The following is a 15,119-nucleotide window of genomic DNA, read 5'->3' as shown; positions in this document are numbered from 1 at the left end:
TTAATACACTTAGTAACTGCCAAAATCCAGGAGAGGAAAAAAGAAAATGAAAAAGAAAAAGAAATAACCCAATCTTGAAATCAATAACTCTGTTAATAAACAAACATATAAATATTAGCCTTTTCTAAAAACGACTAAAATTATTTCCATATGGAAAAAATATAGTTGTTTCTACACTAAAATATTTAATTGAATAAATCTATAGCTTCGTGCGCTGGTAACAAAAATATCCTGAGTGATACAAGGGAACTCCAGCAGAATTTGCAAGAATTAATTCACCATAGACAAACGTAAGGAATGCCATTAAGAACCCTAGAAATCAAAGAACAATTTAGATGGTAAAAATAGTAAATTATTTATTTCATGCACACACACACCATTTTGTAAACTTTAGCAAATTTTGTCAGCCAACAAATTATGGCTAAGTTACATATATAGGTCATTTTAAAAACTCAAAAATCAGAAGCTCGTAAGGATCTGCAATCATTCTGCTACCTAAAAGCTGAAATAGAGTTGAAGTAGTTATTGATCAAATTATTATTTATGACCTCTACATCTACTTCTTACACATACTTGGAAATACGTAATTACAACACATAATATAGTACATATTTAATGTATCAAAATAATAAATCTTGTGCAAAAGCAGTCACTGACCCACAAAAGCTGTGATATAACACAATATACTTTATTAAATAACACAAATGTCTATGTAATAAAAACGGACTATTATACCAATAGCACATATATTAAATAGGAAGACAATGTCTTAAATTAAAAAATATAAAACTAACCTATAAAGATACACTATGTTTTTTAATAAAATGCAAACTGGATGCTTAAAGAATATCCTCTAAACATCTAATAAAACTGTACACATTAACATATTATGGGACATTCTAAAATTACAATTGTAAGTGAGATAAGATAAATCCCATTTATAAGAAAAGGAAACCTCATTGTTTAATTAGATTTTTACTAAATACAACTTCCTAGGCATCAGATTCATAATGGATACAGATGTCAATAATAAAGCAGCTATATGTATATGGTCTTTTACACATTCATTTAACAAAATGCAGTGACCAAATAAACATAGTTCTATATGTATTTAAAATACTTACTTAGATATGGTTAAGTATAGCACCCTAGACATAAAAGAGGAAGAAAATGATTTATGTTCCTATGTCCTATGATCCATGGGAGCAATCAGTCATGTGTTTATCTGATTACTGAGAATATACACACAAGTAAAAAGAAACAACTTATTTATTTCTGTCTACACCTAAGAGACAGGCCAGTGTTCCAAAGGGTTTCTTAAATTCCCTTAATTTCCAATTGATAATTTCACTAGAAGAGTACACTAAATAACTACTTTTCAAAACTAACCAAAAAAAGGTGTACCTCCTATATATATAATTATAGCCAGATGATTAGCTAAATTTCATGAAGAAGAGAAATCCGTAACATGGACTTGAAAAGTAATGTACATGTTTTATGACCAGGTTGATCCATAATCACAGATATTTTTTATGGCAATGAACATTTGGTTTAGGTCCCTTCCAAGTCTATATACAGTAAAATAAAGAACCAACCTTGAAAATATATACTGTTACATCCATTTAATTAAAAAAAACAAAAAACTCACAAATAAATATCAAGAGAATAGATGGGTTGGATTTTCTTACTTTTTCATCATTTCTATGCAAAAATTCTATAGAAGAATGACCAAAAGAATTGGTCTTAATATTACTTACATAAAATCTTACTAGCAACTGAAACACCTACACAAATGTATTAACCAGTAGTGACAGACTCTTTCATTGAACAGTAGCCAATTCAATTATTCCTTTTAACAGATGGAGAAAATGCAGGTTTGTGGCCCATGAGTTAAATCACTTTTAAAATACAAGCTTGCAAAAAATTCTGCATTCTACAAATATTAGAATAACATTTAATATCAATAAAGGCAAACTTTATTCCTTTTTACAACACTTTTAGTGCAAATCACCTATATGAGCATTTTCAAAATAATTAGAAAATGTCTTTTATATGATATTTCACAAATAAAGGCTAATGTGGAGGTCTTGAACATATTTTCATTAATGTCACTATAGACTCTCATCACATGCAATAATGAATGAATGAGTGGTAGGAAAGACAAAAATATTCTGTAAAGTATATTAACTGGAAAAAATATTTGGATAATTATTGAAATCCAAATTCATGTTTAATGATCACTTAAATAATGGGATCAATTCAGTTAGCTACATCTGCAGTAGTCAAGTTACAAGATTAAAAGTGAAAGGCAAAACTAAAACATGAAATAAAAGAATTCATATAAAAATACACAATAAGGTCAAGTACCTCTTCACAGCATGAGAGAATGATTAGACATTTTCATACCTGAAACACATCTGCTTTGTTCTTTAATAAACTGATCTCCATCTGCTCATGCCCTTGGAAATTTTTCAGCAGTACAACCCGCTGTGCTCAAGCCCCACATAACTTTGTATTTCCCTGCTCATAATTAACTAATTATTCTCTAATCAATAGTGTAGATCTTGATTTTACAATGTAAATCAGATAAATGAGATAATGGCTGGAGGTCAGTCTCATTTTATTCACAAAGCCCAGCATGAACATCCAGTTTCATTATATCCTATGTACCTGAACAGCAGTGAATCTTACAGCAGGCCTGCAGAAAGTCTTAAGACTGTGTACTGGGAGAAAGAGGTCTATATGTTTATTTAAAAAAAAAAAAAAGTATTTGCAAAGCATGTCTATCTCAGAAATATTTTTAATTGCAATCCTTAGTATTATGTAAATTGATAAAGTGTTGACTGGGTAGGAAAAAATTTCTGCCTTCATATGCCATGCAACTCTAAAGCTGAGTCTCTTAAACAAGTTTTAATTGTCAAAATGATTTCAGAAAGTTTAAAGAAAAATTAGTAATGTTAGTATTCCATTCTGCTAGAGAGTCCTTCTGAATTCCTTGAATAGATTTTGGTGAAATATTAATAAAATATTCCCATACTGAGAATCAAGTAAAACAGTGGTAAGTTTTGTCAAATAAAAAACATTAGGAGTTTAAAAAGAGTGATCTAGTAAGTAATAGGATGTAAAAACAGGGAAATAGGATAATGAGTGTGAATATTCTTATTATTTATTGGTCAGTGATCTATTTTTAACATTATAATTGTAAAATCAGATAAACACTCAAGAAACACGAATAACAATGATATATAAATGATAAATAAATTTCATTTACAAACAAAATGGATAAAGGTTAAGGCTAAATTTGTTTTCATGTTAAACATAATCCTAATTTCAAATCTTTTCCTAACAAAGGAATTAGTGAATTATGGACAAAGGCTATGTTCCTTGATTAATTTCTGTACCTAAAATGGTGCTGTGTCCAAAATAGGTATAAAATAAACACCTGTTTAACTAAACTTATGTATAATAAAGAAGTTATACTCTATGTGCTATAAACTACTATAATCTCTTTTACCTAGAAACAAGTATTTTTGAAAATTTAAGGGCCCTTTTAACAAGATTAAAGCCACATTCAATCAATCAATGTCAACCACAATACCATGATTCTTTTCAAAATATTATACACAAATGGTTCTCAAAGGATGTCCCTGGCCAGCTTCAGCATCACTTGGGAACTTTTAGAAATGCAGATTTTCAGGCCTCATCCCAGACCCACTTAATCAGAAACTGCAGGGAGAAGTAAGAGGGAGGAAAATGAGGAGGAAAATGAGGAGGGAAGTAGGTGAGCGATCTGCTTTTAAACAAATCCTTGATTCTGATGTACTATAAAGTTTGAGAACCACTGCTATATATACTGCCATGTCATTCTTCTTGTAGTTCAGAGTTATTTATTTTACTTCTTGATATTTCAGTGTTTTTTTCTTTCCCTATCATGCGACAAATAACCATCATTTACCTGTCGGACTGCTTTCTCTTATACATGTATGTAAAATATGAACTATTTAGTGTATATTCTCTTGATATACACATTAATATCTCCTTTGAATAACAACTGGACCAATTACAGAAAAGGGTTAATTTTGTACCATGGAAATATGAGAGTGTCTAGGAGATTATTAGGAGAAAGTGTTTCATTCTACTCTCTTCAAAAGTTCTACTCCAAATACACATTTGCAGGACCAATGATCTTATGAATATTATGTGGTTTATATTCGTGATGTGTGACAAAGATTCTTAGGGCTAGCACCAAATATGGAACCACATATCCACCACCGAACAGTAAGATGGAGAATGATGATAATATGGTATTCTAAATAGAACCAGGTGGAAAGGACTTTGATTAATAGTGTCACCAAAACCACAAGGTTTAATGATTTTTCAAAAAAATCTAAAATAAAATGACCACTAGTAATATCTTACCATATATCAAAGGAGAGTCAGGTCCAAATGCACTAGCATATTCTTTTTTAAGGAAATGGCAATCTGACATTTTTCTTAAAATCAGCTGCAGTTCAGCAATAGTAATAACTACCAACTTTTTCTTAAGCTTATGCAGTGATAAATAATGAATTCTTTTTCTAAAAAAAAAAAGCCTACTGGTTTTGCTACAGGTTATTAATATTTTTCCTCCAATGTTAGGTCTTTCAATAAGTTAATAATCTCAGATTATACATATTTTATATACATACTGCTTTTATTAAATATCCAATAATATGGTTCCTTAGTATAACTAAAGATTACTAGCATACAGCAACTTTATATTTACACTTGCTTTTAATTATCTATAACATTTCCTACTCTATTCCTAATGTTTGAACTATTTTCAATGCCACTATACCTGAAAAGATGTCCCAAACCACATTTATAAATCAGGAAATTCCAAGAGACATGTTGACAATTTACATGTATATATGTATTTCAATTTCAGCAAACAGTCTCTTCTAAATCAGTTCAAGATGAAGTGATGAAATATTCAACATATTTCTGTCGTTGATTTAAGACTTGTTCATTAAAGCTTGAAGACCAAATTTTAATTCTGTAAACCTTTGGAAAGATACAAATGTTGATGAAGATCTTTCAGTTGGCAGGCTGTATAGTCAAAAGCTTTGTATCTCTCTCCTTATTTTGTAACCTCATACTTAAGGTTGAGAAAAATAAAATTATACTGAACAGAGAAAGTTTGTATTGAATCAATAAAGAGTGAATATATTTGGTTATTACTAAAAAATATCTAGAGATCAACACAGATATATTCTTATTTACAAGCTTAAAATCTGAAGTTGCAAAAACTGCATGCTACTAATATTAGTGCTTTCACACTAGAACTAATGAGTCAAAACTAGAATGGCATACGCTTTCACAAGTCTTTCACTTTTGCTGAATACTATAAATAGAAGTAACATTTAATATAGTCTACAGTTGTTTCCCAATGCAGTATTTCATATATGAATATATGTATTAAGTTGGATGAAACAGAATAGCAGACTAATGGAATGCATTATCTTTCTTGTTTGTTACTAGATTTGTTCAACAACAAGTAGCACATTGCATGTAAGTCCCACAGGCTTCAGTAACTCTTAAGTAAGTCCAAATACTGTCTATCATTTGCCAAAGAAGCAAGAGGGGAAGACATTACTTAATAGGACAATTCTGACAAGACATCATCTAGTATTTTTCAACAATGCACATATCAAATGTTTCTGATTAGTGCAAAAGAAAAAAAGGAGAAAAAAATCCACACAGGCAAATTAACTGCCTTGTCAGTCCAAGTAACAAACCAATCAATTACATTCTATCCAAACCTGACAAGCAAAGGCAACTTTTTGCAGTGATAAGCTTATGGGAAAGACAAGATAGCTGTTCTCCTTTACTTTATATACTCTATTGAGAGTGTTATCCACATTTTTAAAATCACACTTATAAAAGAGGTTTCCAGGATTGCCTCCGAGGATGAGCTGTGGCAGAGTTGGGTCTCATGAAGGGTATCTACACAGTAAAGTGATAAGAAAAGAACATTAACATTTAAAGATCACAGCAGCTCTGCACTATGTCTTATGAAACACACTAACAATACCATAGTAGATTCAAATAACATATGATCTGGTCCAAAGAGACAGATGCCCTAAACCTAAATGCCATGATCTTGTAAAGGTTCTTACTAGTTGAAATGGAACTATTTCATCATTTGAAACACTGAGTTGCCTCTTGTATTATTATTACTTTTAGTTGTCACAATAAATCTATCTTAGTAAAACAAAAAAAAATATAAAAATGATGAGGGGTTTGTATTTATATAAGCAAACATGTAATTTGGTTAATAGATGCTTTAAATAATAGCAGTTTGCTATTTTTTCATCAAATATGGTAAGTTAATAATGCTTGAGAAAGCATGCAATATACTGAAAACAAGCACACCTAATCAGTACATTACAGGAGTGGTTCTACTCAAGTACAGAGTCTCAGGGAGGAAATATTCAGATGATTCTTATTCCCTGGGCCTATACTTGCCTTCCTTTTTTTAAAGACTATATTGGAAACGTTTGCTTACAATTATGAAAAGTATATCCCTAGCTAGCTATTTTAGTAGATTTGTGCAACAAAAGTAACAGAGAATACACCTCACTGTAAAGACCTGGTCATTGATTATAAAACACTAATTTTGGCCAAATTTTCAAGTCATTCACTTGCATTTATTTTTCAAAACTTTCTTTAGTTTTTCTTATATTTATTTCCCTACCGACGCATTTTCAGAGGAGAAATTTTAGATGCCTGGTGATGAGAAGTAACTTTCTTTTTGATTGTGGAAAACAAAATTTTATCATTTCCTTCAGATATTTACATCTGTGCAGATGAGATTAAATTACCAACTAGTCACACAGTATAGAAAAAGTTCATTTCAATATTTAAGTATTAGAGAGATGTGTTTAATGCTTCTAAGTTCTACTGAGAAAAAGAAAGTGAAAAGTGGCACAATCACAGATAAATAAAGCACTACTATGCCATCGACGAGCTACCATGCCAAAATGAATAAACTCCAAAGAAAGGAAAAATAAAATTGTACAAGAAAAAAAGAATATAACGTGAAACATAGTTTTCAGAGACATGTACTTATCAGCATATGAGAAGTAAACAGAAAGAACAGAATTCCCTCGTTGAGTAACAAGGAAATAGATAGGAAGAGCTGAATTCCCTTGCTAAATAGTCACATGTGCTAACTTTTCTCAGTGCTTCAGGCTCCAAGTGATGAAATGTAAGCACATTCTAAATCTGATATTCTGAGAAGTGCTTTGCCTGCAGGTTAAGCACTACTAGATAAGCAAAATGAAAGAGGAAGCAACCACATCATTTACCACAGAAGTACATTTAAGTTTTAATTACATGCACAAACGATAGAGAGTAGCAGACAACCCAAAGATTCATTTGTAGTTAACACTGATAGGAATTTAAATATATATTGGGTTGGCCAAAAAATTCGTTTGGTTTTAAGTAAAAATAAAAGACATTTTTCATTTTCACCAAGAATTTTATTGAACGATTCACTAACTGAATGAACTTTTTGGCCAACCCAATAGATACATTAGATGTCACAGAAATCTGCTTTAAATTCTAATTAAATCTAAATTTAACTTTGAAAAAAACTGAAAAGCTCTAACTAGTATTCGTCCATCCTAAAATTTCACTTAATATTCAGAGTAAGCAACATGACTTGTCTTGGCTGCTACCGTCTTAGGACAAAAGACTACTATGTGGTCTTTTATATCAGAGTTCAAGTCTTGGCTTTCTATTTATTCCATATGCTTCTAATAAGCTTACTTACAAATTAATGTAGAAAAAAGGGAATTAACTATTTTCAAAGGGCTTCCCTGATGCAAGCACCAATGGTCTGTTACCCTGTATAGTTGGATGCCTACCAAGAAAAAGCACCTACTTTTGCCCCAATGAAGTCAAATATGCTAAAGGAGCACAGTTTGGTGAGCGGTATGCCTAATGATTAGAGCATTAGCAACACAGTCAAGACTGCCTAGACTCAAAACTCTAACTCTACCACTTCCTAGCTGTATGATCTTGAACAAGGAATACTTCTCAATTTCCTCACCCATAAGATAGGGATAAAATCAATATCTGTGTAATGGAGTTTCCTTGAGGATTACATGAGATCAACTATACAAAGCATTAGCACATTGGCCCTTAATAAGCACTCTATAAATCTCAGCAACTAATATGAACAACAGTAAATTTATCAAACACTAGTAGTATTTAATGGAAGGAAAAAACTGTATTCTAATATATAACAATTTATAGAACAGAATTTCAATATATAATTGGAATAATTTCTATTTCATGATGCTTAGTGCCTCTGTACCTCAGTTACCTAATCTCCAAAATGGAGATGGCCATACCTCAGAGGACTGTTGTTAAAAACTGAATGAGATAATACACTTAGAAAGCAGAGAATAGAGCCTGGGATATAGTAAGCATCTAACACTAGCATTATTTTAATTTCCAGTTCATACAGACTTTTAACATGTCTATGGGGTTCAATTAAAATGTTAAAAATATGAGATTCTTATACATTATTACCTAGATATCAAAATTCATCAACTCCAAAATTTATATCCAATCTTATCTACAAATTCTAATTCCATTAATATGTCTATTTTATATGTCTGAAACTATAAAAAACCAACACAGATCAAAACCTTGTTATAGGAGGAACAGATTTAACAGGATGTTTCAAAATAAAAAAGAAAGAAAAACCAGAAAACAATATAGTTGGTTTCTAATACTAGAAGCTGGATTATGCTTGTTTTATATGATTCCAAGGATTGAAATTATTAAGAAGAGATATGTTAGCTCACTTGGAGAAAGAAATTGCCAGTGGTCAGAGCTGCCTCAAGAGGGAATGGGTTACTTATACACTTCTATCCCTGGCAGTAGCTTTTTCCCTGTGGCTTTAGTAGTGATACTGAGCAGATGATTCAAGTGTCAAAGAATAGTGAGATCCTTTTCAGAACTGTATTGTATTAATACTTGTTTTGAAATTGCTTTGAGTTACAAAAGTTACAAAATCTGGGGAAAAATTGAGGTTGATGCCTTCACTTTATAGATGAGAAAATGACTATCATGGTAACTTAATTCAAGGTCATTCATCTAGCCAGTAGCAGAACTATGGGTGGAGTCCCAGTCTTTCTTAACAATAGATAATCCCTTTTGTGTAAGTTAACAAGTTAACAATATTACCACATTGCAATAGAAAATGAGTTTGAAATTACAAAAAATAAATTTTACAGAAAAATAAATGAGTGAAACGAGAAATATTTCATTGCTATATATGCTAGAAATTATGATGTTTACTACTCTAAAACTGCATACTCCAGAAATACCACACTTCACTATGTAATTAATGGTTACCATGTTCAGGCTTCTGTTTTCTTTAAATACAATTTACTTGTCTATAATGCATTTATTTTAAAGAGAAAAAGAAAATTTAAAAATTCAAACACTGATAATGTAACATAAAAATATTTATAAATCACACTAAGTTACTTAAAGGTTTAATGTTTTAATATAGATATGAAAATCAAAGAATGTCATACATTGAATATTAAATGTGTGAAGCAGGTTAGCTATTCCACATGTCTAACAAATCATCAAATCAACTTAATTATAAAGGAAAAAAATATACTGAATAAACATTTTCTTTTCAATCCAAATTTTATCAGAATACCACCTTAATAAGACAGATTCAGTGGCAGCTTGTCTACTTTCATTATCCAAATATAAATATTTTGAATATTAAACATCTCTTTTCGAATTTTTACTAATAGAAAAGCATTCTTAAAATGTAACTTCTAAGTTGTTTCCTTCACAAGACCCAGTTTATTTTCTAATTTCCTCTTTAGAATCTAATCTCTTCATGATGTACAATACAGCATCAATTTAGTTCTAAAGACATTAACTAAAATCATTGATCACTGCTTTTTATAAAGCCAGGTCTAGGGCATAACGGGAACACTCTTAGTGTTAGGGATGGCCAAGTAACTCCTAAGAACAGTGGTATAAAGCATTTAATTTTAAATTTTAGACTCTTTTACCCTGAATGGTTCAGTAAATGTTCAAGACAGCCTTGGAATAATTATATTTGGAGAATAAAGAACAGCTGGGCTCAACAGAAAATGAAGAAGCAGGAGAATGCATGGCCTGCTCTGAAAGTTAGGGAGGATTCTGGTAGAATTTCTTCAATGACTGGAGTTTGGGTTTAGGCCATTTAATCAGGCAAGAGAAGAACCCAGAAGGTTGGAGGAATCAAGATACATTAGAGCTACAGAAAGCAGTTATACTCTAGCAATAAAAAATGTGGACAGCCAAGGCAAAGAGAGTGGGATCCAAGGAGGCCTAATCAGAAGTGAGAAACATAGAAAGAAGGCAAGAGGAAACACTGAAGCAGCTAAGGTGTACAGAATAACATCACAGAGAACAGTGTAGACACTGAGAAAGGTCTTAAGTAAGCCGAAAAAATGGGAAAAAAATAAATGGAGATCAAGAAACGTTATGATGGAAAATGGTTCCCCAATTACTCTGATATTTTTAGTTTTCAAATAATGCACAGCAGGTATATATTTTAAACTTTTTGAACACAATTATTAAAATTATATGAATAAAGGTAAATATACTAAGATGGTATAAGATCATAGTAATTCAAACTTTTTTTATATTTTTGATTTTTTGTAAGTATATTTTTATAACAAAATTTTTAAATATACATGAAAATTTCACTTACCTGCCTTTAAATTTTAATTAATAGACTTTATTTTTTAGAAGTTTTAGATTTACAGAAAAATTGAGCACATACACTCCCCCCCTTCCCCCCACCACATCTCCCTTTAAATTTAAATTTAAATGTTAAAGTCTTCATTTTCACATCATGGTGCCTTTGATAGATCGGGAGTAGAGAAAAATGAAGGCAAAGAATGCCAGAAAGACAGAAATAGAGGAAGAGACAAATATGCCAAGATCTGGGAGTGTTCACACTTCACTGATTCTTATTCAGTGTGATGATATTGAAAAAGTTGCTGAGTTACATGCAATGGGGATAAACAATGAACTTGAGAATGTGAAAGAAAGGGAGACTTTCAGATGAGGATTAAGCCAGCCTTAACTCTGCCTCTGCCAAACTCTACTCCACAGATTTAGAACCTACTGATTCAGAATCTCCAAGAATAATTTTATGATCGTTGTTGTTTGTAATTCTTCCTATGGGTAACTTGCATCTCTAGCCAAGCTGAGAACCACTATCTTAAAGCTTCAGCTAAAGGGCTTCTGGAACAAAGCAGTGGTTCTCAGAGTATGGTCCCCGAATCATCAGAATGAGCAACAGCTGAGAATTTATTACAAATACAAATTCTTGGGCACCACTCCAGAGCGTCCAAAGCAGAAATTCTGTGGTTTAATAAGCCTTTCCGGTGATTTCAATGTACCCTAAAGATTAAGAGCCTTAAAGTAGACTAAATTCAGCTGCTGTGAAGAAATCACAAAGGAAGAGGCATAGAAACAAAAGCTAAAAAAAATAAAGGGAGGTAGGAGACAAATTACAAATATTCCAGTTGACATTCAACTAAGCACAGACAAATATTATTTGTACACATAAATACTGTGGTCACCAAAACAAAGCTTTAAAAAAAACCCCACAGAATATTAAACAATCTCATCTTGAGGATCTCTTATGAGATAATTCAATTTCTCTGGACTCAGCCTGTGGTCCAACTAAACCAAGGACATCTACCCAATTCTTTCAGTTCCTCTGTTCTTATGGAACATGATTCCTTACCAGACCTTCAGAGACACAGAGACACAGTCATTTACTTAAAGTAAAGGTAGGAAAATTAGGATTGGATACTTGAGTTGTACAGAACAGATCTGTAACAGTTACTAGATCTATTTCCAGGGTTTGGATTCCTCTCTGTATTTATAATCACATAACTTTAAGTGCATTCTGAAAATTTCTACTTCAATAACTCCTAAAAAGAAACCTCACAATTCCCTATGATGTCATTCACCTATTGTATTTGTCTCCAAAAAATATAGCCACTAATCTTTCTGTTATTGGTATCACCATTCTTTCAAATTAGTTACCTTAAAGTCGGATAGTTTGGTTTAACACTCCCCTTTCTTCCTTGCCTCCTCATTTTCGTTAATTATCTGCTGTAACTTCTACTGTGAACTTACGTCTCCTGAATCTACTGAATCCTTTCCATTTATTTTTCCATCAGTCTAAGTTCTAGGCCCCCAAATTGGTCTATCTCCAGCTGCCCATTCCTTCATCACACAGGCCACCACAATATCAATGTCCTAAAGGACTATTCTCCCTATTATCTCTTACCTTCAATAAATCCCCATTACGACTCTTAAAATCTTTAGACTGAATCCAGGCCCCAATCTACCTTTAACCTACATTACAAATGACTCCAAGGATCCCACGCTATTTCTTTATTCATATTCATTCTCTTGAAGGATTTGGTACCTCCCATCTCAATCTTCTGAAACCTGCTCATACATACTTCAAGATGCAACTTGGTTTACATAAGATTTCTTGGTTTACATAAGATTTCTCCCTCATCCTTTTAGGAATATTCCCATCATCCTCTAAATTCTGATGTCTCTTATATACCTTCCATATAACAGTTTGATGTATGAATAAATAAATGCATTTTAATATCCTTAATAAATATTGAATAGTTTAGAAAATAAATTTGATGAGAATAAACATAGGAATCTTATTTTTAAAAAAATAGGGAGAAAATAGATTCTATACTTTCTTTACAAATGAAAGCGTCAAAAGCACAGTCAAATAAATTTTTGGTCAGAGTGCTCAAGGCTCTCACTACATGAAACTCAACTTTCCTTTTAAAAAGATCTACATTTACAGGTCATGTCACAACAAGGTTCTTGATATAATCAGGCAATTTTTCAATTCTTTAATAATTGACACCAATGAGTAAACGGACAAAAGAAATGGGTCTGGAAGATTCCAATCACTTAAAAAGAAAGTCATTGATATAATTTCACTTGGATGTGACTGAACCCCACTTATTTAGTCTTTCCTAGGCCTATCTTCCTTGTGCAGCTGTCTGTGTCCATCTGATTTACTGAGCGCTACAGGGAGTGCCTAACAATTTCACTCAAAGCAGAAGTCCTCCTCCATTTGCTATTATTTGGAGAGAACATACTTAAAGAGTTACTTTTATGTAGTTCAATGTATCAAAACTGGCTAAATCACATTTAGGGCCCTTCATGTATTATCTTTGTACACACTTAGGGCCCTTCATGTATTATCTTTGACATATACACACACACAATACATGAACAATATTATACTAAAGTCAAATCATACAGTTGTTTAATAGTATAGTCATGAGGTAATTTTTCTCAAACTTGCCTAAGTATTTTAAGAATATAGACATACATTAAGTACCTCATTAAAAAATGTTTCCAGAGTTCTGAATTTCAACTTTTAAAGAAACTATGGAGTATTCAGATAAGGTTCAGAGGAAAACTATAAAGAATTGTGTAACTGACAGAGTATCTATGAAAGAAAGGCTGTAGAACCTGGGTTATTCACTTCTTAATTTTCTTCCAAATTTCTTTCTTTACGTTCATTCACCAAAGAATTAAAGTAAGGGTGTAATAAAACAAACTTTGGTCAAATGACAACATACCCTTGCCTAGCATAGAATTAAATACCATAATAACCAATTTGGGTAAATGAGAAAAGGTATTGTTTTGGCAAAGGAACAAAGATCACAAGAACCTTTTCTCTTTCTTTTAAATATGCAGGGTTTAAAATGAAAAAAAAAATCCTATTTAACAGTAAATGAATCTTTTGAAACTTCTGGCAATTTTCAGAAGATTCTGGTAATTATTTCACTTACTGTGTTCTAGTTTCTAACTCTAGTTCTATTAACTAATAAAGTCAGTATAAATCAAAATTGTAGTTGATAAAGATAAAAAAACAAGATGAAAACAATCTAATTCCAAATCTAACTTTTTTTTTTTTTGGCCGCACTGCACGGCTTGAGGGATCTTAGTTCCCCAACCATGGATTGAACTCTGGCCACAGCAGTGAAAGCACCGAGTCCTAACCACTGGACTGCCAGGAAATTCCCCCAAATCTAATTCGTATCTTCGAGTACTACACGTTAAGAAGTGAAGTATAAATGGAGCAATGTTATGTATATTTTATGTATACATATGTGTGTTTATATATATTTATATATAAAAGAAGAGTTATTCTTATTTACCAGTATAAAAAGAGGCTTAATGAGACTGAAAAGTTTGCCCACAGATAACATGTCTGGCTGATATCAATAAACCACATATCGTTACCAAAAATTATTTTCAGGGATTTCAGACCGCCAAACAACATCAGAACAAGAAGTAGGAAATTTATAAAGTGAGCAATTTTATACATGGGATATACTACTACTACTATAATGGGTGCAGAATTTAAAAAGATGTGACTGTGAAGATTAAAGGTCAAGCAATGCATGAAGAATTAAGTTTTTTTGTACCACTTCCACTCAAGTGACCAGACTAAATGTCACAGAATAAAAGTAGCTACTGTCACAAAAGGGAAATGTGGAAACCCAATGACATACAGTGACATGACACTGCAAAAGTTATTTCCAGTATTTAAACAATGAAAAGACTTGTGCAGTTAATCCAGAAGGAGCTATATTCTCTAAAACTAAAATGACAACTAAAATGATGAACAGTCCAGATACTAGACTAAAAGTGTTAAAAAGTATAAACATTTCATTAAAACTAATAATACTGTTAATAGGGCATGTAAGGACACAATTGTGCACTATAATAGTCTCTTTAAAAAGAGTAGGATTATTGTAAGGACTTAATAACACAGAACCTGTAGCAACAGTATGATAATGAATGCTGAAGTCAAGAGGTCTGGGTCCTAAACCTAATTCACACTAACCAAGTGATCTTTTACAAACTATCCATCCAAAGAATTACGGAAAGATTATAGTATGCCAAATTTTATCCCAGCACTTGAGATATAAGTATAACTCTTCATTAAATTCACAGTCTGATGGAGGGGTCAAGTG

General features: G+C 31.8%; 1 protein-coding gene across 10 annotated transcripts in view; it reads right to left on the bottom strand.

Annotated features, from left to right (window-relative positions):
• PHF14 (PHD finger protein 14) overlaps positions 1–15,119 on the bottom strand; it is a 199,945-nt gene that overhangs the window by 73,359 nt on the left and 111,467 nt on the right. For 3 of the 10 annotated variants that reach the window (XR_009542004.1, XR_009542002.1, XR_009542001.1), the window contains exons 17-18: positions 5,917–5,985; positions 4,838–5,043 (exon numbers count right to left, since the gene is read on the bottom strand). The exons of 6 other annotated variants lie outside the window; for them this stretch is intronic. Coding sequence is in view for 1 of the 4 variants with exons in the window: in XM_060157102.1 (XP_060013085.1) it covers positions 5,973–5,985 (13 nt within the window). In the remaining 3 variants the exon portion in view is untranslated. Of the gene's footprint in view, positions 1–4,837; positions 5,044–5,739; positions 5,986–15,119 lie in introns of those variants that run through there. One more of the 10 variants, XM_060157102.1, reaches the window with a different exon arrangement.

This window comes from Lagenorhynchus albirostris, chromosome 8, assembly GCF_949774975.1.
Source record: "Lagenorhynchus albirostris chromosome 8, mLagAlb1.1, whole genome shotgun sequence".
In the NCBI taxonomy this organism is placed as follows: Eukaryota; Metazoa; Chordata; class Mammalia; order Artiodactyla; family Delphinidae; genus Lagenorhynchus; species Lagenorhynchus albirostris.
Note: the sequence above shows the minus strand (reverse complement) of the source record. Positions and strands in the feature narration are given on the sequence as shown.